This window comes from Triturus cristatus, chromosome 4_1, assembly GCF_964204655.1.
Source record: "Triturus cristatus chromosome 4_1, aTriCri1.1, whole genome shotgun sequence".
Lineage (NCBI taxonomy): Eukaryota > Metazoa > Chordata > Amphibia > Caudata > Salamandridae > Triturus > Triturus cristatus.
This window is the reverse complement of record NC_140585.1, coordinates 1,110,881,929-1,110,908,703: the sequence shown is the minus strand read 5'-3', so window position 1 is coordinate 1,110,908,703 and position 26,775 is coordinate 1,110,881,929. Positions and strand designations below refer to the sequence as shown.

The 26,775-nt window shown below is 42.2% G+C and overlaps 1 protein-coding gene across 2 annotated transcripts in view; it reads right to left on the bottom strand.

Annotated features, from left to right (window-relative positions):
* The window catches only part of LOC146856095 (chloride anion exchanger-like), a 503,531-nt gene that overhangs the window by 336,183 nt on the left and 140,573 nt on the right, over window positions 1-26,775 (bottom strand). Inside the window, exon 4 of one of the 2 annotated variants that reach the window (XM_085654115.1) lies at window positions 4,627-4,737. In XM_085654115.1, the coding sequence (XP_085510241.1) occupies window positions 4,627-4,737 (111 nt within the window). Of the gene's footprint in view, window positions 1-3,576; window positions 3,646-4,626; window positions 4,738-26,775 lie in introns of those variants that run through there. The other variant, XM_085654116.1, reaches the window with a different exon arrangement.

The following is a 26,775-nucleotide window of genomic DNA, read 5'->3' as shown; positions in this document are numbered from 1 at the left end:
TTTTATCTAGAGGAAATCCAAGGAAGAAATATTCCTTTGGAAATCACTCTATGAAAAGACACCTGCAGGATAGACATCCCAGGACCTTTGCTCGACATACTGGAGAAAACTCTTCAGTAAGTCACCAGAGCCCAACCTCAGATGCTCAGCCGAGTACATCATCGGCAGCTCAGCTGAGCCCTTCCTCTGAGGTGGGAGCATCACCTTCTTCTTTTCCTGTGGACATTAACCCTCGATTTGGGAGGGTTGAAATGAGGTGTACAAGATGTGGTGGTCTTATTGTTTATGGGGAGATCAGTCTTCCCCTTATTAACAATAAGATAGACCAGCATGTTTGTAGACGCTTACAATATTCCCATTCTTTCTTTCCTCTATCCCTGTATTAACCCAACGGCTCTTATAAGAGCCAACCTTACCTCCCAATTTTTTTTATTTTTTTTTAAGCTTTCCTTTTTGCAATTTTTTTTTTGCCGTGCGCGCACGGTACGCGTAATTCCGCGAAATTCGCGGAATTTCGCAGTTTACACCGTGCGCGTACGCTACGCGCATTCGGCGATTTTTCGAAAAAAAAATACATTTCATTTTTGCCCTTGAGGGTCCTTCTGGGACCCCCTGACCAAGGCTAGGGGGTCAGGAACTGTCGAGCCTGCCCCCTTTTCACATTATCCACCTTTTTTATTCACCCCCCTGACAGTGCGAGTGACAAAATGGCGGCCGACACTTCCTCCTTTCTTCCGATTCGAATGTTTACTAAGATCTAACAGCCAATCAGATGTGAGCTCGCGCACGCCACCGTACGCGCACGGTAAGCGCACGGTAAGCGCACCGTAAGCTGCCACAGATATATATATTGATTTAAATGCTATTTTCTCAGAATCTACTGAACAGATTTACACCAAACCTACAAAAGGCACTTCCTTGACCTGGGGACTACCTCTCTGCCAAATTTCATTAAATTCTGTTCAGCCGTTCGGGCTGTAGCTCTGTCTAAAGGTCCTATGGAAAAATGCATGGGAAAAACGCGTTTTGGGACCCCCCTTTTATCTCAGCCCCCGCTTGACGAATCCCCCCGAGACTTTCAGGGTAGGAGCGGAGCGTAGCGCCCCACCTATTTTGAAAAATTCACAAGGATTCGACGACCGGCGCCAAAGTTATTCAAAATAGAATGTTGCGGATTTCCTATGGAAACGTGGTCCTAACTATAACTACCTACTGGCGACCGCCAGTAGGTAATATACACATATATATATATATATACACATATATATACACACACATATATATACACATATATATATACACACACAAATATATATATACACATATATACACATACATACACATACATACACATACACATATATACACATATATATATATATACACATTGGTGCCAATTACGATCCGGTAAAAAAAATTCCCGTACGACTCGTATCCGGTCTTTTTACCGTACGATTCGTACAAGTGCCGTACAAACTGGCAATCACGATTCGCATGGTAAAAAGCCCATACGAGTCGCATTGGGAATAATTCCCCACACGTCCTCGGGTCGGAAAAAGTGTCCGACACGTCCTCGGACGATTTACCGTACAAACGTGAAAAGCGAAGTCCGACCGGGGAATCACGATCCGTCCCGGGCATCCGATTGCACAACCGTATGGTTAAACGACCGTCCGCACCGAACTCCAATAGCAACCATGGAGACGTCCAAACAGGTGCCCGGTACGCGCCGTACCCCCCCCAGCCCCAGCAAGTACGCGCCGTACCCCCTTCAGCCCCCGCATGTATGCGCCGTACCCCCCCCAGCCCCCGCAAGTACGCGCCGTACCCCCGCAAGTACGCGCCGTACCCCCCCCAGTCCCCGCATGTACGCGCCGTACCCCCGTGTATGTACACCCGTGTACGTTCGAGTCGTACCCCCACCCGTGTATGTACGGTGCGTACCCCCAGCGCGTTCGACACGTACTCGGGTGTACATACACGGGGGGTTCGACACGTACTCGGGTGTACATACACGGGGGGGTTCGACACGTACTCGGGTGAACATACACGGGGGGGTTCGACACGTACAGTTCGACACGTACTCGGGTGTACATACACGGGGGGGTTCGACACGTACTCGGGTGTACATACACGGGGGTACGGCGCGTACATGCGGGGGCTGGGGGGGGTACGGCGCGTACTTGCGGGGGCTGGGGGGGGTACGGCGCTTACCGGGCCACCTACTCTGGTCGTTTTGCGCCGTACTTCGCATTTCCGGCACTTTTTGGGTGCCGTAAAAATATTGCCGTCCGGACTGCTGTCGGTTCGAATCGTACTTCCTGGGTCGTGAAACGCTGCCTGGAAGCGTCCCGACGTCACGTCGCAGCATTCCCGGATCACATTTGTATGCATATTTTCGTCGGTCGGTGTTTTTTACGATTCGTACGGAAATGGTGTTTCCGTGCGAATCGTAATTCCATGTTTGTAATGTTTTACAACCGGGTACGAGTCGGACGGAGAATACGCTCTGACCGACGGTTCGTACCCGGTTTTTACCGGATCGTAATCGGCACCATTATCTACTGGCGGTCGCCAGTAGATAGTTATAGTTAGGACCGTGTTTCCATAGGAAATCTCAAAATTCTATTTTAAATAACTTTGGCGCCGGTTGACGAATCCTCGCGAAATTTTCAAAACTAATGGGGCGCTCCGCTCAGCTCCTACCCTGAAAGTCTCGGGGTGATTCGTCAAGTGGGGGCAGAGAAAAAAGGGGGGTCCCGAAACGCGTTTTCCCCATGCATTTTCCCATAGGACCTTTAGTCGAAGGTACAGCCCGAACGGCTGAACAGAATTACTTGAAATTTGGCAGAGAGGTAGTCCTCAGGTCAGGCATGTGCCTTTTGCATATATGGAGTCAATCTGTTCAGTAGTTCCTGAGAAAATTGCAGTTAAAAGTACATATATATCTATAAGCTTGCACCGTGCGCGCACCGTGCGCGCACCCTAACGTGCGAAAGCGTAATTCTGATTGGTGGTTACTCGCGCGACCGCCACTCTATCACAAGGATGATGTCATCAGTGATGTCATGAGTGATGCCACTGACCATGTCATGAGTGATGTAATATGTGACGTCATGAGCAGTGGATTGCGGGGGCGCGAGTTATAGTTATCTGAACTAACTATAACGGGGGAATTTCATTGGTTTTTTACGAGTGAAATGTCCACCTAACTATAACATGTGTGAAACCTATGTTTTTTTAAGTGAATTTGCAAGGTTTTTTAAATGCTAATTCCTAACTATAACGTGTGTGAAACCTATGGTTTTTTAAGTGAATATATATATATATATATACACACATATATATATTTCGGAAATTCCTCGTAACACAATATATATATACATATATATATATATACACACACACACACAAAAGGTTTTCAAATGCAGACAGCCAAGCTACTTAGAGGCAGAACCTGAAAACAGTGCATGCTCCGATGAATGTGTTGTCTAATTAATCCAGTTCCTTTTGTACATATTTCACAAGGTGGTGTTTTACGCTCCTTACCCCGTATGTAATGAAAAGTTTGCATACCTGCTGATACATGCCTCGAGGTTCCAAAGACAAAGTAGATTAGGACAGGAAAAAAGGCTGCCTACAGTCTTTCACGGGCAACCTACCCTTTTCCCCTGTTTTCACTTAATTCAATGGATGGACCAGTACAGTAGGTGAAATTGGAGGGACCACACTATCACATGTTGAACTGTCCTTTGTTGTTTTTGCTGTTGTGTTATGTTTCTTTGCACTGTGTCAGGGGGCACTTGCCACCAACAACCAATCCGTGACACCGCAATTTTGTCTCGTGACTATTAGAATGTTTTACTTTAACATTCTGCGCAAGTTGTAGAAGACTATGGCCACTTGGCTTATTGACACACATATAGAACAAGATTCGGAGCTCATACACATGTATGAGAAGGACTATTGCGAGATGCGTTGTTTTGATCAATAGGCTATGGAGACATTCACCGTCGGCAATAGCTATGTTTGACAATTACACATGATATCAAAACGGAGGCATTAGATTGAACAACACAATTGTGTGGCGTAATACTCTCATAATATATACATTCATGTATGAACAAGTGCATTTGCACCAATTTTCTTTATGTTTTTTACCATTCCAATATGTCTGCCAATTTTCTTTGACATTGCAACAGGTTTTGGTTGTTGTCCCTCAGTTATGTTCACCACTGCAAACTTTATCAATCCTCATGTGTTGTGCACTAATCTTACGTGAACAAGGCTTTGCAACAAGCTGAAACGCGTTGTAAGAATAAACACCCCTGTTGAAATCGATTGAACTGGAGTACTTTGATTACTGAGAGCGCATTGTATTGGAACTGTTTTGGAGATATATATATATATATATATATATATATACATATATATATATCTACACACACACACACACACACACAAAAGGTTTTCAAATGCAGACAGCCAAGCTCCTTAGAGGCAGAACCTGAAAACAGTGCATGCTCCGATGAATGTGTTGTCTAATTAATCCAGTTCCTTTTGTACATATTTCACAAGGAGGTGTTTTACGCTCCTTACCCCGTATGTAATGAAAAGTTTGCATACCTGCTGATACATGCCTCGAGGTTCCAAAGACAAAGTAGATTAGGACAGGAAAAAAGGCTGCGTACAGTCCATAGCCAGGGGATACACCGGCGAGCAGTGCATAGGCAAGGCCTGAAATTATAAGATAATGTCATTAGTTAGTGGTGTAGTGGCTTAAGCAGGTCATTAAATTGCACAAGCTTGGATACTACTAGCTATTCATAAAGCAGTAAATGACTAATCAACCATGAATCAGTTCGGACAAACTCAGAATTAACCAATCAGTTATAATTTTCCTAAGAAGGATGAAAAACAGTTATATATATATATATTTTTTTTTTCACTGAAAAAAACACAGGTTTCAGGGACGTTATAGTTAGGTGGACATTTCACGCATGCAAAACGAGAGTAATTCGGCCGTTATAGTTAGTTGAGCTAACTATAACTCGCGCCCCGCAATGCACTGCTGAAGATGTCACATATTACATCACTCATGACATGATCAAGACATCACTGATGGCATCTCGAATTACATCACTGACGACATCATCCAGTGACTGTGTGTTTCTGAAAAGTTTAAATATGTTTTATATATATATATATAATATTCAGTAAATATTACGAGTAGAAGGGATAGTGGAGCATATTTAGTATACCAAACAAAAGAGAAACAATTGGTAATTCGGTATAAGCAGATTTATATAGCTATTATGCTTTCAACAGCAGACGCGCTCAAGGACCGTGAAGCGGCAGCAGATGCCATTTTTTCTAACATTACAGAAGTTGAAACAATAAGAACAGATCAAATGAATAACTCTAACACCAATAATGATGCTAAAACTGAAAAAGCTTGAGAAACTTCATCGTATAGAAACGACAAAATGGTGGGAAAAGAAATCATTGGAAAAGTATAAAGAGGTGGGCAGGGTTCCACGGGGTCTTAGAGTAATGATTGCGCTTTCCTTTGAAAATCCAAATCCCATGATGTTAAAGGAGTGGGCAACGAACAATTTGGATGCCTCGATGAATATGGTATCAATACTAATTAAATATGCTGAGATTGACCGGGTTGGAATTCTAAAAGAAATAGATGATGTCAATATACTACTGGAAAAAAATGAGCACAAAGATCAAATCAAAAAAGGAAGGGAAGAAATAACAGCAAGGCTTAAAAAACATGAAGAGACTATAAAGGAAAGAAAAGTCTATAAATTTGCGAGAGACAAACGTGACTATGAGACTGGTCATATTTTCACGTTCGAGAAAATTTGATAATATAAAATGCCGAGCACTAACAAATGACAGTAATACAAACAACACAGCTTCTTCTGGCGCACCAATAGATAGTAACTTCTCTTCCATAGAAATGAGTAGTGTTGACAGCAGCAATGAATCTGATGACGGTGCTGCACAAAAGGCACCTCAAGTACCAACCAATTTCGCACCAGGAGAGGAGCTTTCTTTTTTAGTGGAGGACCGCCGGCAAACTCTAAGACCGCGCAATCAAGCGCAGAAACAAGGATCAGAAGAAACCAACGGAGGAAACAGAGGCGGAAACTCAAGTTTCAGAGGAAGAGACAGGAAAAATTACAACAGAAGGAAATAAACCAGGTATCAAATGAAATGGGCGACAATACAGTAGTCAACTTATCAGAAATTACGTTGTCAGTTGCAGAAAAACAACTATTGGCTTTGGGTTTGTCATTTTGTCCTACAAATTGTTTTAAATACACACAAACAAGAGTAGACGTTTTTAAATTCATTCGAAAGCTCAAACTAAGAAAGCACTTCCAACTAAGGAAAGCTGTAAATATTGCTTCACAGAGCAGCTCTGCACAGGTGTTGTGTTCTAATCTCCAAGCTGCGGATGTGAGCACTCTTCTTGTAGCACAAACTTTGGCTGACATAAATGACACACAGGAAAAATCAACACAGGGGAATCTTTTAGAAGCAGGCATTATTTGCAATATACCAGCAACCAGTCCATTCAAGCCTCCATCTACCTTTATCCCAATGATGCCAAGGGATGCAATTGATGTATTTAGTGACTGCATGGTGGAAGATTTAAAAAAGTTGAATCGGGTGGTTTCAAAACAAAATCGGCAAAGAAAATATTCTGAAATTAAATATACAAAACTCATGTGCAAATTACAAAAGCATACTGTAGTCATCATTAACAAAGCCGATAAAGGCAGGAATATTGTTCTTTGGCCAAGAGATATGTATATGGAAGAAGCTTGGTTGCATCTAAAAGATACTAACTGTTACAGGAAAGCCAACTTCCAGGAATTAAGGCACAACAAAGAATATGTTTTTGGCGAATTGGCACAGTGGAAGCGTGTGGGTTTGCTATCTAAAAATGAGTACAGTTTCTTAAAAAATGACCATCCTATGACTCCTTTTTTATACTTTATCCCAAAAGTGCATAAAAAGGTGACACCAGTCCCTGGAAAACCGATTATTTCGGCACAAAAAAGTTTACTTGAGGCAATGTCTAAATATGTGGACCATTTTCTACATGAATTTGTGGAGAATTTACCATCATTTAGCAGGGACACTGGACACTTTCTGACCAAATTAAAAACAGTTGCATGGGAGGAGGACTATTTGCTAATTGTGATGGACAAGAGTTCACTTTATACTAGTATTCATCACAGTGATGGCATAAATGCGATCCACCATTATTTGAATAAAAGGAGCATACATATGTATGAACATAATAAGATGCTGGTCAAGATGGTAGAGATCTGTCTAACTCACAATTACTTCCTATTCAATAAGGAAGTTTTTCAACAGGTACGCGGAGTGGCTATGGGGGCATGCTTCTCTCCTAGCTACGCGTGTTTACACGTGGGCTGATGGGAGGAGCATGTCCTGAGGGTCACTCACAAAGACGTATTTGACCAACATGTTCTCCATTGGTGGAGATTTATTGATGATGTTTGTTTGATTTGGAAAGGTTCGCCAGAGGCAGCTATGAGCTTTATTAATAATTTGAATGACAATGCTTTGAATTTAAAATTTACATCTGATATAAGTAAGGAAAAAGTACAATTTCTGGATGTGGAAATACACATAGAAGAAAACAGAATCCATACCAGGTTACACAGGAAACCTACGGCAGGAAACTCTGTACTCCATGCTAGTAGTGCACACCCCCAACACCTTATACGAAGTATTCCCTTCGGTGAATTCTTAAGAATTAAACGTATATGTAGTCATGATGTGGATCTTAAAGAGTACCAAAAGGAGGCTTTCAATAGATTTTTAAAAAGAAGATATAAAGCCATTGAGTTAACAAAAGCAAGAGACAAAGCGGATTGTATTAGTGACAACAGATGTGTACTTGAAGTATCTGAGATCCCAACAACATTCATCCAGATTGGAAATGTCACTGATACAACTATTGTTGAATCAATAGACAATATAAGACTGATAACTAACAGGAAAGACAGATTCGCAAGATCCTTTATAAAAATCGGCCAATTATCCGGTCAGACATAACAATGTCACAAATCTTGCCTAAACTACCTAGTCTAACATTCAGAAGGGCACCCTCTATGAGAGATGCATTAGTTAGAAATACCCCGGAAGTAACAGTTTCCAATACTTGGCTAACAATGAGATCAGGTTTTTTAAATGTAGTTCATGCCGTGCATGCTAATTTGAAAAAAATACTTCAGAATATGTCACTGCCTTCAGTAGGGAACCTGTTAAAATACAAGGACACTACACTTGCAGAACAGATTATGCTATGTACATTTTGGAATGTACCTGCCATTTACTATATGTAGGTAGCACTAAACTGCAAGTTGTTAACAGGATATTACAACATCTTAGAGCAGTGGTCAACTCTGATCCTAACATTTTAAACTTGTACATAACAATAACCTTGATGATCTTAAATATTTTGTTATTAGCTCAGTGCCCAAAAACATCAGAGGGGGCAACAGAGAAAAGAGACTGAGACAAGTAGAATCTGAATTTATCATGCTACTTGATACTAAAATGCCAAATGGCCTCAATAACAGCGATGATTTGCACAATTTTCTTTAAGAATAGTTGGGTTCAATAACACTTAATATTGAATGACGGATCTGAGATTTGCTGTTGGACGGGCTTTTATTCCTTTTTTATGGGCAAGTTTTAGTCTGGTTTTATCTAGATTTTAACTGGTTGTGACAGAGGATATTGCCGGTTTTGGAGCCTTGGGATTTTATCTAGATTTCATATTTTTATGATTATTGCACTTTAAAAATTGTTGGCTGCTATATTTATGTTTTCTATATATGATCTATAATGGTATGTCACATGTCAAAGGATTGGATAGTGATTGTTTAGTTGGTGTCATCCCTGGTTTTACTTGATTTTATTTGAGGTTTCCTCGATTTTATTAAGTTTCACAGGACTTCTACCGGCTATTTATTACCAATATACTTAATTAACATCAATAAGTTGGGACACTATGTCCATTCTTTGTTTTGATTACTTACTGACAGATATATAACAACCAAAAAAATCCTTTTTTGCCATTAGATACATCTGGGTATTTAAACTGAAGATTGGGACACGGCAGTACGAAGCTTTGGAACTGACTAGGAAATTGAAATGAAGAGATTACTTAAGGGACATCTGTACTTATGCTGCTATATATTTATATTTTCAATATTTTGAAATTTATAACTATGTACTTTTGCACGAGAGCACTTATATGCACATTTTGCACATAACAAATTACCATTTAATGAGTAAATAGACTTATTTTTAGAGTACCAACTTTAAAAATATTATTAGGCCAATTGTTGATATCAGATGTATTTATACTCAATGGTTGATATAAGCCAACAGAAAGTTAAAAGTACGAAGTTTCTAATATGTTATCATTGCTTTGGCCTAAATAATTGAATAAAATTTAGCGAGCTGATTATTTGGTACAATGTACATAAAGGGACTAGAAGCACTATGCTGTTATTTATATGTTCCATGAATTATATTTATATAAAAAAAAGTATATAATAGGTGTTTATCTGTTACCCACTGTGGCGGAATTGGAAAACCATTTATTCATGCTCGCATTCTATTTTTACATTGATTGGATAAAATGTATCATGTGCTTCTTTTGAATTTCACTATATATGCGCACTGATAGGTCCAGCGCGTCATGTGATCAAGACTGCCGTTGGGCAGTCGAAACGCGTCAGGCTGGGCACTTGCTGTAACAGAGACTTTGCCCATGCACTTTAAAAATCTGCAACAATAAAAGAAGAATATATCTCCACATTGCGGTCCGTACCTGTTTGTTGTGATCGAGACTGTGATCATTGCAGGATGGTGGTTAACGCAGATGCTTTATTTCCAAATCTTCCAGTGACGAATGCAGCACATAATGAAAGCAGAGACACTTCAAGTATCAATCATGATGTTAGAAATATGTTGAAAAGCTTAGAAAAACTACTAAAAACAGAACTTACAAAATGGTGGGAGAAAAAAAGCCTGGAAAAATACAAAGAAGTGGGTCGAGTACCACGAGGTCTCAGAGTACTCATTGCGCCATCTTTCGAAAACCCCAATCCTTTAATGCTAAAAGAATGGGCCAATAACAACCTTGAAGCATCCATGAATATGGTATCGATCCTGATAAAATATGCGGAGATCGACAGACAAGAAATTATCAAGAAAATTGAACTGCTAAATGTTGCACTGGATGCGCATGAGCAAAAAGAGCTCATTAAAAAAAGTCGTGAAGAAATCAACTCAAGACTAGCAAAACATGAGGAGACAATTAAAGAAAGGAAAATTTGGAAATTTACCAGGGACAAGACAGACTATGAAACAGGAAGGGTGTTTACATTTGCGAGAAAATTTGACAATGCAAAAAGACAAGCTCTGACTACCAAAGTAACCAGCACGAATAATACAGCTCAAGACAGAAATGACCCGTCAAGCTCAGACACAAGTTCTATAACCAGTAACTATGAATCGGATGACAGTGCTTCAAACAACCATCTAACTAAACTACCGACAGACTATATCCCCTCAGAGGAGTTGGGGTTTCTTATAGAAGATCGCCGCCACACTCTGCGCTCTCACGATCCCGAGAAGACAAACGCCGAGAAAACAACATTAGGAGAAAACAAAGGAGAAAAATTCAGAGGAAGAGGCAGAGGGGGCAGGGGCAAGAAATGGTAACAACAGGAACGAATGAAGTAGCCCCAGATAACATGGTGATCAATCTATCCAACATTGAATTAACGGTAGCAGAACTCCAACTATTATCACTGGGTTTATCTTTCTGTCCAGGCAACAATTTCAAATACCCACAAACTCGAATAGATGTTTTCAAATTCATCAGGAAATTAAAGCTTATGAAACATTTCAAACTCAACAAAGTGACCGAAAAAGTCAACACACCTGAACCGACCATTGCAATGAATGAATTGGTCCAAGTTTGTGACATTCCGCTACTCCGCTCCTTGCATGCTTTAGCTCAAGAAGAACCTAACACAACCAAGTCCATACAAGAGGACATGTTGGAAATGGGCATGCAAGGCAATCTGAATAGTCCTACACCCTTTTGACCGCCTTCATCATTTATACCGATGATGCCTAAGGATGCTATTGATATTTTCAGTGATTGTGTCACAGAAGATCTAAAAAAACTCAACCAAACAGTATTGCGAAAACAAAAACATAGGAAATACAAAGACATACAATACTCAACATTGATGCGAAAATTACAATCACGTGAAGATCTTGTAATCAATAAATCGGACAAAGGGGGTAACATAGTCCTGTGGCCCCGGGAGCTCTACATGGAGGAAGCACATAAACACCTAGGAGATAAGGAATGCTACAGCAAGGCAACATTCAATGATTTGAAAAAGGTCAAGGAACTAGTGTTCAAAGAATTATCAAAATGGAGAAGAATGGGGCTATTAAGTAAAATTGAATTGGAATTCTTGAGAAATTACCATCCCATTACACCGGTACTTTACTTTATTCCCAAAATACATAAAAAAATAACCCCAGTACCAGAGAGACCCATTATATCAGCACAAAGGGGACTGCTGGAAAATATGTCGAAACATGTTGACTTCTTTCTCCTTGAACATGTGGAATCATTATGTTCTTACATCCGGGACACTGGCCATTTTATATCTAAATTACAATCTATAGAATGGAAACATGAGTATATCTTACTCGTCATGGACATAAGTTCTTTATACACCAGTATACGCCACACTGATGGAATAATGGCCAGCAAACACTTTCTATCTAAACGTTCCAGTGTTTTTTTATCAACATAATGAAATGATTCTAGACATGATCAACATCAGTTTGACTAATAACTTCTTTATCTTCAACAAAGAGGAGTTCCAGCAACTTCGCGGAGTGGCGATGGGGGCATGTTTTTCCCCCAGCTACGCGTATCTCCTCAGGCATGTCCTCAGAACCACTCACAAGGAGGCGTTTGAAACACATGTGATACAATGGTGGCGATTCATAGATGACGTTTTTGTCATCTGGGAAGGTACCAAAGAAACAGCATATGCATTTGTTAACAGCATTAACAATAATGATTTAAACCTTAACTTTACAGCAGAAGCTAATGAAGAGGTAATACAGTATTTAGATGTTGAGATCTACATCAAAGATAATCTTATTCACACCAAACTACACAGAAAAAGCACAGCAGGCAATGCGATACTGCATGCTAGTAGCTCTCATCCCTATCATTTGATTAAAAGCATCCCATATGGGGAATTCTTGAGGATCAAACGTATATGCAACACAGACCAAGACCTCAAGAATTGCCAAAGTGAGGCATTTCAGAGATTTATCCATAGGGGGTACAAAGAGAAAGATCTTATGACAGCTATGAACAAAGCCAATGCTTTTAGTAGTGATGTAGAAACAACTGAAATTGTTTGTCACGAAAAGAAAATGATTGAATCAGTTAACAGCATAAGACTCATTACAGCATATAGTCAACAAGAAAAACAACTTAAAAAGATCATTTATAAAAACTGGCCCATTATTAAAACAGACCTTACTATGTCTCAAATGGTGCCTAAGCTACCTAATATCACTTTCAGACGGGCACCCTCAATGAGAGACGCATTAGTTAGATCTAGTCCAGAAGTTATGAAGACATCCAATTGGCTAACCAAAAGAAAGGATTTCTTTAAATGTAGCTCTTGTAGAGCCTACAAATTTGGTAAAAACACAAGTGAGATAATAGGAGTATTTGATTCAAATTCCATAAAAATCTCCAAAGTACTGACATGTCGTACTGAATTTGCAGTCTATGTTCTAGAATGTACCTGCAAATTAAGATATGTGGGAAGTACGAAACTGCAGGCCTTCAACCGCATCTTACAACATCTGAGAGCTATAGTAAACTCGGACCCCAGTTACCCAGTAGCTAGACATTTCAAACATGTACACAACAACAATTTAAATGATCTTAGCTACTTTGTCATTGATACGGTACCTAAATCAATTAGAGGGGGAAACAGGGAAAAGAAACTTAGACAATTGGAGTCATATTACATACTGACTCTAGATTCAAAAATGCCTATGGGTTTGAATAATGGAGAAGAAATGCATCATTTTCTATAAATCTATCATATGAGACGTAGAAGAACTGTTATTATTATTTTTTAATCTTTTTTCAGCATTTTTTAAATTACTCCGGTTTTTATTCATCTGGCTTTTTATTTAGTTTTTAGATGGGTTTTAATCATGGGTTTTAACTGGTAGTCCCGGTTTTACCTTTGATTTTACCAGTCTTTTTACGAATGAATCGCCGATAATACTTATTGGGAGTGATTTTATAGGGGTAATATCCCGCCTACATAATCAATGGTGTCTATTTTTTCATTATTAATAAGTTAATATTTGAAATGATCCTTTAACACGATGAAGTTTCCCGAATATACCTGGGATATATCAGCACTTACTATTAATCAGGGTTAGATTTAAAATATTGATAATAAGCAATAATGCCACAGGGGACTGAGTTTCAAATATAATACAATATCACTGCATTTGCCAACTGAGAGAACAATTACATGACAAGATCTCAAAACAGTACAGGCTTCTCAAACAAATCTAATATAAATATATTTCAAATGTATAATTTACCAACAGTTATGCTGCTCTAAATAACTGATGAGATTTTTTAGCATGATTTTTTGCACTTGCACTTTATCTTGTTTACACATTTATTTATTTATTGTAAACTGCGATTTTGCACATTGTATAAATACGAAGGTTAATATTTGTGTTATCAATATGATGAAATAATATTGTTTGTACCTTGGTATTCAAGAGCAATAGCAAACGAGTCTTTTTTCACTGTTTTTTCACCAGTATTTAAATGCAGATTGGCCGTATGCATGTCATGTGATCAAGACAGTGTTCCACTGTCGAAACGCGTAATGCTGAAATGCCAAAATATGCTGATAATTTAAATTCAATAAACTGCACTTGAAAACTACGAAGAACACACTATGGTCCATACCTGTTTCCTCGCGGGATCCCAGGTACGACAAGAGTTGATACCTTATATATATATATATCCACATAACTCCAACTTCTTTCGATTCTCTTAGAAAAATAGGAGCAAGGACCACAAATAGGTGCAGATTCCTTATTTTATTTAATTCTAATAAGCACTAGCAGCATTACGTGTTTTGGCTCCAAGGAGCCTTGATCACATGATATACATATATACGCCAAGGTGTATTGAAGAATAAGTGGGTGTATGAGTGTCTGAATGGATGATTTAAGTAGGTGCGTGACTGTTTGTATAAGTGAGTGATTAAACGTGTCTTACTGAATGCATGGGTTAGTGACTAATCTGTGTAAATGTCTGTACCAGTCTGTCAGTTGATGTGTAACCGGCTGCATGGGTTGGTGAGTAGCTATATGAGTGTCAATATGGGTTATTGATTGGTTGTCTGGGTACCTGTATGGGTGCCTAAGTGCCTGTGTGGGATGGGTGGGGGTGTGTGACTCTGTGCATGGATTATGAGTGGGTGATTCACTGGGTGTAAGGGTTCAAGAGTGCATCTGTGAGGGGCTGTATGGGTGGGTGAGTGTGTGTATGGCTGTGTTGGTGAGCGAATGGGTGTCTCAGTGGTACATGTGTAAGTAACTACATATGTGAAAGGCAGTGTGTGTTGGAGTATATAAATGACTATATGTGAAAGTGAGTGATTGTGAGAGTGGCTGTATGGAGGAGTGTGTGATTGTGTCAGTGATTGTATAAGAGAGTAAGTATGTGTTAGTATCTGTAGGAATGATTGAGGTGGTGTGTCTATAACTGTATAGGTGAGTAAATGAGAGTGTGATTGATTATTTGCATGACTGACTAGGTGTGTGAGTAACTATGGGTGAGTGGTGGTGTGTGAGTGTCTGTATGGGTGTATGAGTGCATATGATAGTGGCTGTATTGATGAGTGACTGCATGTATGAGTGACTGTATGGGTGAGTGAGTGGATGTGTGTGTAGACCTAGGAATCAGTGAGTGGGTATGTACTAACTGTGATTGGTGTGTCTATGGTTACGAGAATGGTAGTCTGTATTTTAGAGCGAGTGTATCAAAGGTTATATTAGGGTGTGAGGAGGTGAATCAGATAATCACGTGGATGATGTCATCAGTGATGTCATTTGAGATGTCATCAGTTATGTCACCAGTGATGTCACTGACCATGTCATGAGTGATGCAATATGTGACGTCATCAGCAGTGCATTGTGGGGGCAAAAGGTTATAGTTAATTCACCTAACTAAAACGGCTGAATTTCTCTGGTTTTGTACGAGTGAAATGTCCAACTAACTATAACATCCCTGAAACCTGTGTTTTTTTCAGTGAATTTCAAAGGTTTTTTAAATGCTAATTTCTAAATATAACGTCCCTAAAACCTATGGTTTTTCAGTGAATTTCAAAGGTTTTTTAAATGCTAATTTCTAACTATGCCTACATAGGTAGAACATGTACAGAAAGAGAAAGAAAGGTACAGAAAGAGAAAGAAAGGTGCAGAAAGAAGCAAGAAAAATGCAGAAAGAGGCAACAGAAGTCCAGAAAGAGGAAGAAAGGTACATAAAGAAGCAAGAGAAGTGCAGAAAGAAGCAACAGATGTGCAGAAAGATGCCTACTTCGACTGTACCTTTCCACAGCCTCATACAAAGTAGACTAATCACTAATCCTTCTCCCAAGATGTCTGAAACCTCACTTATCTCTTGAAGGGTCACTATTAGTCGACTGCACAGAATGTTAGGCCTACCAAATATAAAACAGCAATCCTAAGCATATAACTGTTGTAAGTCTGACCAAGTTTGTGAAGGCATGCATGCGTGTCTATGTTTTTACCTAGTGACATGTTAAATGTAAATAAACATACAAAAACTTGTGTTTCAAACAGCATACTCTGTAAATTTGTGTACAAAAAGGTGTATGCATTTCTTTCTGCTCACAATACAGGGCACATGGGTATTCAATAGTCTATTTGAGGGGCTTTATAACAGATATAGCCATAAGACATGTCTGCCTGTACAACCGAATGACAGAGCAGAACTGAGAAGATTTGACCCGCTTTTTAAGCTACCAACTTCAGATGCACAACACATGTAAGAATACATATACAACTAGACATACCTCAGTCACGAGAGCACGCAGACCTTTAAATTTGACAGCTTGCACTTCCCATTTGAGTACAGAAAGAGGCGAGAGAAGTTCAGAAAGAAGCACGAGAGTTGCAGAAATGGGCAAAAGAGGTGCAGAAAGAGGGAACAGGGGTGCAGACAGAGACAAGAGAGGTGCAGAAAGAGGGAACAGGGGTACACAAAGAAGCAAGAGGGGTACAGAGATTTGCAAGAGAGGTGCAGAAAGAAGCAAGTGCAGTGCAGAAGGAACCAACAGAGGTGCAGAAAGAGGCAGGAGGGGTGCAGAAAGAGGCAGGAGGGGTGCAGAAAGAGGCAAGAGAAGTAGAGAAAGAAGCAAACAAGGTGGGGAAAGAGTCAAGAGGGGTACAAACAGAGGCAAGTGAGGTACATAAACAGGGAAGAGGGGTGCAGAAAGAGGCAATAGGGGTGCAAAACTTTGCAAGAGAGGTAAAGAAAGAAGCAAGAGCCGTACAGAAAGAAAGAACCAACAGAGCTGCAGAAAGAGGGGGCTAAAAGAGGCAAGAGAAGTACAGAAAGAAGCAACAGAAAAGTGCAGAAAGAAGCAACAGAGGTGAAAAAGGCGGCAAGAGGGGTGCCGAAATTTGAAAGAGGTCCAGAAAGAGGCAAGAGAAGTGCAGAAAGAAGCAACAGAGGTGCAGAAGGAGGCAAGAGAACTACAGAATGAGGAAAGAGAGTTGCAGAAACAGGTAAGAGAGGTACAGAAAAAGGGAACAGGGTGCAGAAAGAGGCAAGAGAGGTGCAGAAAGATGGAAGAAGGGTGTAGAAAGAGGCAAGAGGGGTGCAGAAAGAAGCAGAAGTGTAGAAAGAAGCAAAAGAAGTGCAGAAAGAAACAACAGGTATGCAGAAAGAAGCAAGAGAAGTGCAGAAAGATGCCAGTGCAGAAAAAGCCAATAGAGGTGCAGGAGGAGGCAAGAGGGGAGCAGAAAGAGGCAAGAGGGGTACATAAATTTACAAGAGGTGTGCAGAATGAAGCAAGAGCAGAGCAAAAAGAAGCAACAGATGTGCATTAGGAGGCAAGAGGGGTACAGAAAGAGACAAGAGAAGTGCAGAAAGAGGCAAGAGGGGTGTGGAAAGAGGCAAGAGGGGTGTGGAAAGAAGCAACAGCAGTGCAGAAAGAACCAACAAAGGTACAGAAGGAAGCAAGAGGGGAGAAGAAAGAGGCAAGAGGTCTGCAGAAATTTGCTAGAGAGTTGCAGAAAGAAGCAACAGCAGTGCAAAAAGAAGCAACAAAGGTGCAGAAGGAGGCAAGAGGGGTACAGAAAGAGGGAAGAGAGGTATAGAAAGAGGCAAGAGGGGTATAAGAAAGTGACTGTATATACTGTACCACAGTAAGGTACAGGGTGCACAGAGTCCACATTCCCCAGAGGTTTGGCAGAGGTTAAAGTTCGATATAACCTTACTCTCTAAAGTGGTAGCTTGGTCGAGCAGTAAGGCAGTATCAGAGGGTAATGTAAAGCATTTGTTGTACACACTCAGTCAGCAAATGGTCTCACACACTCAAGAACTGAACTCTAGGCCAATTGTTTTGTATATAAAAATATATAGTTGTTTTATTTTAGAACCACAAGTAGGTATCAAAGTACTTTCTCAGAATGAGATGCTTTAGTTAAATACTTTCAATAGGCAATAGACTTTTAAATGCAATAGTTACAGTTGTTGCAATAGGCAACACAAGTTAAACACAATTATAACATTGAGCTCAATGGGAATTTTAAAGCAAATACAATATCAATTACTTTGCATAGGTTTTTCTTACTCAGGGCTGGATCCTGCATTCAGCCCTGGTGCATCTCCTGTAAACAGTTGAAAGAAATCGTTTTTGTTACAAAGGAAATTTTAAGGAATATTTGTATGTTTCAAAAATCGACACTTAGAAGAATTTCTGGCAAAAACCAGGCAATGTTATCCTATGGAGGAAAGTTTGGTTATCGAAAATCACAGTTGTAATTACTTTTCAGGGTCAGTGCTGGGCATCAAGATCCAGCACTGGGATCTCTCATGGTAACAAGTGAGTAATTTCGTTTTCGTTGATCGGGTGATTTTTAGTGAATATTTCAAAGTTTCAAAACTCGACACTTAAAAGAAATTTCGAGTGAAAACCAGTCAATGTTACCCTATGGAGGAAAAGTGAGTTATCGGCTTTGAGGAAAGTACTCGACTGGCAGAGTTAAGGTTCTGCGGTAAGACTCAGGGGTCTCCCAGGGTCAGGTAGGTACAGTTGTTACACCCTCAGCGGCACAGGGGCAGCCGGGTGCAGAGAGAGTAGGCCCAATGTTAGCCTATGGCGGGTAGGGAGCCTTTGGTTGGTGGCTGCTAACAGGAAGGCCACGCGGCTGTGGGAGCTGGGCTCCTGGTCACTTACACTGGGGAAGTAGAATAGGACAGATGTTGGACTTACAGGGGCACTCGGGCGGCTGGGTGCAGGGTGCTTTTGAGCCGTCGGGCGCTCAATGTATTTCAATGGAGAAGCTGCAAGATGAACAAAGGCTGCAAGCTTGGGGATGGAGATTCTTCAGGTGCGACCACCAGTTCGAGAGTTAAGTTGGGAAGCTGTAGGTTAGGTAGGCACCCAGGAGCTGGGCACAGGGGGCCGCAGGGTGCAGGGGTGTCTTTTGGCATCAGGAAAACTTACCTTCTGCTGGTCGCGGTTGGGGGGTACTTGGAGTTGAGGCTGCAGGCCTTGTCAGGGGTGTCGAGGAGGGTCCTTGGGTGCTGGATTCTTGGTCAGTCACTGGGGGGATGTCCTCGTGGTCTTTGTTCACTCAGGCACAGTCTGGGCTCAGCAGGTACAGAGTGTGCTGGATTCGCGGTATCTGGCTGGCACCAGGGGTTGTTGCTGTTTGAGCAGAACCACTGCTTGTGGGAGTCCCAGTCTTTAGATGAGCAAGGCAGGCAGGTCCTCCGGGTTTTTGAGGTTGCTGACCACTGGAGATGCCGGGATTTAGTAGGAGCAGGTTTGAGGGTCAACAGGCCTGTAGGGCTGGGGCCAAGTCAGTTGGTGTTGTCCTCTTGTTACCAGCTGCACAGCAGGTCTTCTTTCTTCTTGTTTCAAAATCGGGGTCTGAGGAAGGAAGGTTCAGGGTGCCCCTAAATACTAAATTTAGGGGTGTTACAGGTAAGTAGAGGTCAGGGATCAATGGGTCCCTTCCCTGGGGTGGGTGCACCCCCTAGCCTGCCACTCTCCAGAGGGAGGGGGGCAGGAGCCTAGCCCTGATTGGGCAGGGCTCCCCATCCTCAAGATGGCAAGAGCCCAGAGTTGGGCTTCACCTCGCCTCCCCCACCTGAGGTGTGGGGTTGGCAGAGGCTGGCACACCCCCTTTCTTCACTTAGGTTTTCCCGACGATCTTCCCACCAGAGTGGGAGTCAGAACCGGTGGGGGCCAGTTGTGGAGTACAGCAAGTGGCCTGGAGAAGCTCACAAAGGTGGCATGCCTTTGAAGCTTCCCCTGCCCATCCTGGGGGAGGAGACCTAGCACCTCGCCCAGGATGTGCAGTGTTGCAGGCCCACGAGAGCAGATGGCTCTCTACCCAGGGGTCCAGCAACATGTCTGCTGGGTGGCAGCCTAGGCAGCCTCTCAGTCAGGACGCTAGTTGTTAGTTAGTTTCAGGGGGCATCTCTAAGATGCCCTCTGGCGTGCATTTTACATTAAATCCCACACTGGCATCAGTGTGGGTTTAATGTGCTGGGAAGTTTGATACCAAACTTCTCAGTCTTCAGTGTAGCCATCATGGTGCTGTGGAGTTCGTGATGATGACCTCCCAGCATCATATACTCTTAATGGCAGCACTGCACTTACAGTGCCCAGGAATGGACCTGGGTACTGTAGGGGTACAGGGCTCATGCACCTGTACCCACACCACTGGCATATTGCACCCAGCTAGAGGGGTGACTGAGGTATGCCAGGGCAGTGTGTTTGTGGGCAGGGCACACAGGGATGTGTCCCATGTCGACTCTCTGTTTTGTTCTGCACCAAGACACTCAGCCTGCAAAGGCAGTGTGTGTGTGTCAGGGTACAGAGTCTATAAGGGTGGCACAATAAGTGCTGCAGCCCTTCGGGGCCTTCTCTGGTCACAGTGCCCTGTCATACCATTTACCAGGGTCTGACATGTGGCCAGAGATGCCAATTGGGTTTAGGCTTCATTGCAGTTTAGGGAAGGAACACAGGCCCTGGGCACCTGATTGGCAGGAGCCCAGGGCACACTCAGTCAATGTACATCAGCAATTCAGCAAAAAGTGGGTGCATACCATGCAAGAAAGATGGCACTTTCTCACAAGGGGTCCAGAAATTTGCAAGAGAGGTGCCAAAAGAAGCAGGAGGAGTGCGGAAAGAACCAACAGAGGTGCATAAAGAGGCATGAGAGTTACAGAAACAGTCAAGAGAGGTGCAGAAAGAGGGAACAGGGGTGCAGAAAGAGGCAAGAGAGGTACAGAAAGGAAAGAGGGGTGCAGAAAGAGACAAGAGGGGTGCAGAAAGAGACAAGAGGGGTGCAGAAAGAAGCAAGAGAAGTGATGAAACAGACAAGAGAGTTGCAGAACGAAACAAGAAAGGTGCAGAAAAAAGGAAGAAAAGTACAGAAAGAGGCAAGTGAGATGCAGAAAGAGGTACGAGGGGTGCAGAAAGAGGGAAGAGGCGTGCAGAAAGAGGGAAGAGGCGTGCAGAAAGAGGGAACAGGGGTACAGAAAGAAGCAAGAGGGGTGCAGAAAGAGGCAAGAGAAGTACAGAAAGAGGCAAGAGAGGTGCAGAAACAGGCAGGAGAGGTGCAGAAAGAAGGTACAGGGGTGCAGAAAGAAGCAACAGAGGTGCAGAAAGAAGCAACAGATGTGCAGAAAGAGGCAAGAGAACTGCAGAAAGAGGGAACAGGGGTGCAGAAAGAGGCAAGAGAGGTGCCGAAAGAGTGAATGAGGTACAGAAACAGGCAAGAGAGGTGCAGAAAGAGGGAAGAGGGGTACAGAAAGAGGCAAGAGAGGTGCCGAAAGAAGCAAGAGGAGTGTAGAAAGAACCAACAGAAGTGCAGAATTCCCCCGTTATAGTTAGCTCAGCTAACTATAACTCACGCCCCCGCAATGCACTGCTGATAAAGTCACATATTACATCACTCATGACATGGCCGGCGACATCACTGATGACATCTCAAATGATATCAAATGATATCACTGATGACATCACTGATGACATCATCCAGTGACTGTGTTTCTGTAAAGTTTAAGTATGTTTAAGGTATATAGGGAAAGGCGTACTGAAGAATGAGTGGGTGTATAGGTGTCTGAATGGATGATTTACTAGGTGCGTGACTAACTATAAATGTATCTTACTGAATGCATGGGTTAGTGACTAAACTGTGTGAATGTCTGTATCAGTCTGTCTGTTGGTGTGTAAGCGGCAGCATGGGTTTGTGAATAGCTACATGAGTGTCTAAATTAGTTATTGATAGGTTCTGTATGGGTTCCTGAGTGTTTGTGTATGTGGGGTGTGTGTGACTGCATAGATGTGTGAGTGGGTGATTCACTGGGTGCATAGTTTGAAGTGTGCATCTGTGATGGACTGCATGGGTGGGTGAGTGTGTGTTAGTGAGTGAATGTATATCTCAGTAGTACATGTGTGAGTAACTACATATATGAAAGGCAGTGTATATGTGTGTTAGAGTATATAAATGGCTATAAGTGAGAGTGTGTGATTGTGAGAGTGGCTGCATGGATGAGTGTTTACTTGTATCAGTGATTGTATAAGAACATAAGAATGTGCTAGTATTTGTATGAGTAAGTGGGCTGGTGTGTGTATAACAGTATAGGTGAGTAAATGGGAGTGTGATTAATTATTTGCATGACTGACTAGGTGTGTAAGTACCTCTATGGATGAGTGGCGGTGTGAGAGTGTCTATATAGGTGTATGAGTGCATATGATAGTCCTGTACTGAGTGACCATAAGTATGAGTGACTGTACGGGTGAGTGAGTGGATGTGTGTGTAGACCTAAGAATCAGTGAGTGGGTATGTATGTGCATAGATATGTTAGTGGGTGATTCACTGGGTGCATGGTTTCAAGAGTGCATCTGTGATGGATTGTATGGGTGGGTGAGTATGTGTGTAAGTGTGTTTGTGAGTGAATGTATATATCAGTGGTACATGTGTAAGTAACTACATATGTGAAAGGCAGTATATATGTGTGTTGGAGTATATAAATGGCTATAAGTGAGAGTGTGTGATTGTGAGAGTGGCTGTATGGATGAGTGTGTGCTTGTATCAGTGATTGTATAAGAGTATAAGAATGTGCTAGTATTTGTATGAGTAATTGAGCTGGTGTGTGTTTAACTGTGTAGGTGAGTAAATGGCAGTGTGATTAATTATTTGCATGACTGACTAGGTGTCTAAGTACCTCTATGGATGAGTGGCGGCATGTGAGTGTCTATATAGGTGTATGAGTGCATATGATAGTCATGTACTGAGTGACCATAAGTATGAGTGACTGTACGTGTGAGTAAACCTCAGAATCAGTGAGTGGGTATGTAGTTATTGGTGTTGGAGTTTCTATGATTTTGAGAATGGCAGTCTGTAATTTAGAGTGGGTGTATCAAAGGCTATATTAGGGTGTGAGAAGATGCATCAATTTATCACATGGATGATGTTATCAGTGATGTCATTTGAGATATCATTAGTGATGTCATCAGTGATGTCACTGACCATGTCATGAGTGATGTAATATGTAACATCATCAGCAGTGCATTGCGGGGGCGCGAGTTATAGTTAGCTGAACTAACTATAACGGGGGAATTTCACTGGTTTTGTATGAGTGAAATGTCCTGCTAACTATAACTTTTTGTGAATTTCTAAGGTTTTTTAAATGTTAATTTCTAACTATAACGTGCCTGAAACCTATGGTTTTTTAAGTGAATTTCTAAGGTTTTTTTTAAATGCTAGTTTCTAACTATGCCTACAGAGGTTGGACATCTGAAGAAAGAATAAAAAACGCACAGAAAGAAGCACAAGAAATGCAGAAAGAGGCAACAGAAGTCCACAAAGATGAAGAAAAGTGCAGGAAGAAGCAAGGGTACTGGTGGTAACCGACTTTGACTAACCGAGCCTAGAGCCAGTGCTATTCCAACAGACACTTAGAATACAGTGAAAACACCTACATACACTTGGGAACACTATGCGTTGGGGTACACCTGTGATTAGCATGACCTCCTCTGTAAGTCCTTAGTACATAATAGGGCAGGGGATTAAAACTACCTCTTAAAATGCGCTACGGGGCATGTTTGCACAGTGGTGAAGGGAGAGGGGGGCCTGAGGTGACATGTGTGCAAACACGCCCCGTGGCACATTTTAAGTTGGGGGATAAAGTCCCCTTCAATCCTGAGGGTCCCCGGGATCCAACTAGCCCACCAGGTACCGCCAGTAAGCGCCAAAGAGCTGCGTTGCAGAGAGGTGTAAAAAAGGGCATGACCTGGACCACCTCTCTGCAACGCAGCTCAGTGGCGCTTACTGGAAACACCTGGTGGGCTAGTTGGCCCCCAGGGTCCCACAGGATTGAAACGGGACTGATTCCCCAACTTTAAACGCACCACAGGGCGTGTTTACACACATGGCACCTCAGGCCCCGCTCCATCCCTTTACCACTGTGCAAACGTGCCCCGTTTTAAGTTGAGTGATAAAGTCCCCTTCAATCCTGAGGGTCCCTGGGATCCAACTAGCCCACCAGGTACCTCCAGTAAGCGCCACAGAGCTGCGTTGCAGAGAGGTGTAAAAAAGGGCATGACCTGGACCACCTCTATGCAATGCAGCGCAGTGGCGCTTACTGGAAACACCTGGTGGGCTAGTTGACCCCCAGGGTCCCTCAGGATTGAAACAGAATTAATTCCCCAACTTTAAACGCACCACAGGGCGTGTTTGCACACATGTCACCTCAGGCCCCGCCCCCTCCCTTCACCACTGTGCAAACACGCCCGTGGCGCGTTTTAAGTTGGGAGATTAAGTCCCCTGAATCCTGAAGGTCCCTGGGCTTCAACTATCCCTCGAGGTACCTCCAGTAAGCGCCACAGAGCTGCGTTGCAGAGATGTAAAAAGGGGCGTGACCTCTAAACACCTCTCTGCAATGCAGCTCCCTGGCGCATACTGGAGGTACCTGGTTGATTAGTTGGCCCCCAGGGGCCCTCAGTATTCAAGGGGAAGTTGAGGAATTAATTCCTCTTCAATCCTGAGGTTCCCTGGGGTCCAACTAGCCCACCACGTACCTCCAGTAAGCGCAACAGGGCTGCATTGCAGAGAGGTGTCCCAGGCCATGCCCCTTTTTACACCACTCTGCAACGCAGCTCTGTGGCACTTACTGGAGGTACGTGGTGGGCTAGTTGGACCGCGCTTAATTTTTTTTTACAGTTTCTGCCGAAATTTGCGCTGGGTGCGTGAATCTCACCAATATTCTTTTTAAAAAAATGCTTTTTTTAGCCCTTGGGGTCTTTGTGGGACCCCCTAAGCAGGCCTACGGGGTCAGGGTGTTTCCACCCTGCCCCCTTTTCTTGTTTTTCGCGTTTCTTTTTCTGTTTTCTTGTGCCTCGCTTCTACCGAGACACAAGATGGCTGCCAACACTTCCTGGTTTAGAGTGTTGACAGCCAATTAGCATGAAGCTCGTGATCGAGAGGGTGCGTGGGTCCTCCATGGCCATAGATATCACTATCTTTATTTCTCAAATTTCTCAAAAACTACTGAACGGATTTACACCATTTTTAAAAAGGTCGCTTTCTGAGACAAGCAGTACCGTTCTGCTAAATTTGGTGTAATTCCGTTCAGCAGTTTTTGCTATAACTGTGTCTAAACTTTCCTATGGGAAAATTGATTTTTTGATCTCTATTTTTTGATTTTCTCAGGAAGTACAGAACGGATTTACACCATTTAAAAAAAGGTCTCTTTCTGAGCCAAGGGCTACCTTTTTGCAAAATGTGGTGTAATTCCGTTAAGCAGTTCGGGCTGTAGCGTGTTCCAAAATTTCCTATGGGAAATAACATGGAGAAAGCACGTTTTGGGACCCCCCCTTTTTTCTCGGCTCACGCTTGATGAATCACCCCCAAACTTTCAGGATAGGAGCTGACCAGAGCACCCCACCAGTTTTGAATATGTTGCGAAGATTCGTCATCCAGCGCCAAAGTTATTTGGAAAAGAATGTTACGAATTTCCTATGGATAATAGGTCCTAACTATAACTACCTACTGGCGACCGCCAGTAGGTAATAAATATATATATAGATATATAGATATACCAACAAAGTTCCAGCCCCGCTCACATGTTCAAACAGGGATTCTCTGGCATGGACCTCTTTGCAGTCTTCCTTCAAAAGTAGAAACTGACCACAGCAAGATTTCAGTGTGCAGTGCAAACTTTTATTCCAGCATAATACATCCAGGAATCATCAGGCTTAGTGCCCGCCACAGACGCGTTTCGCTCGCCTACGCGAGCTAGATCACATGACGCGCTTACGAATAGGAAGCACTAAATACAAAAAGGTGCACTAACGGTTGTGAAAAGTGACTACCATGTGGCTAAAAATGAAAAACAGACTATAGACATGCCTAATTGTCGATAGAACTACCCACGGATCTTCCGAGAAAGGTAGAGGCATTACATATTGAAACAAACATTCGGATTCAATGTTAAATCAGTAAATTGCACATTGCGGATTTTATCATAATAAATACATAATAAAATCATGTGGCATTGTTTCCAAGAAAAATACACTTTGAATGTAATTTCAAAAAGACTACAGAAATCGCTGAACTACTCACTCCACCATTACCTCTCTCTCATCTCCATCGCCTCGCTCCAAACTTGGGGGCACACCCGTCTCATTATATATATATATATATATATATATAGATATATCTATAGATGTTTATATATACTGCATTTCGTTACCTAGATGAGTCAGTCATGTGGACCCACATGAGTGTGACTGCCGACTCTTCCTACATTTCAGTTCCACTAACCTGTCGGAGAATGAACTTCCCCTTATCCTTTATAACAGATTTTAATGTCACACAACTCAATGATTTGCATTTAATTCCTTCAGAAAGATGAAAGGAAGAGTCCTCAGTGTCTGGATTTGGACCTGTGATTGGCAGATAGAGTGCCTGTTTGTGCAGCAGCTACAGTGACCCACTGAGCTATCTTAGCAGCAAGATGGAGAAGAGCAGGCATGTGGAACACTAGTGCCACTGCCCAGACTTTCATAAAACTTTAATAGCACTTTAATAGATCTCAAGCAGTTAATAAAGGGGTAGCTTTTTTAACAGGCCAAGTTTTAGCTTCTAGTTGATGTCTGGATGAATTATGATGCTGTGAGGCTGCAGAATGTGATGTGAGTGTTCTGCAGTTGTAGGCTGTGGTTAGAAAGAGCATGTCAGTTGCTGGTGAGTAGTGGTAGCCTTTACCTATGACCTTTAACTTCAATAAAGTCGCTTCTACCTCTGCTGCTGTGGACATGGATGGGATTA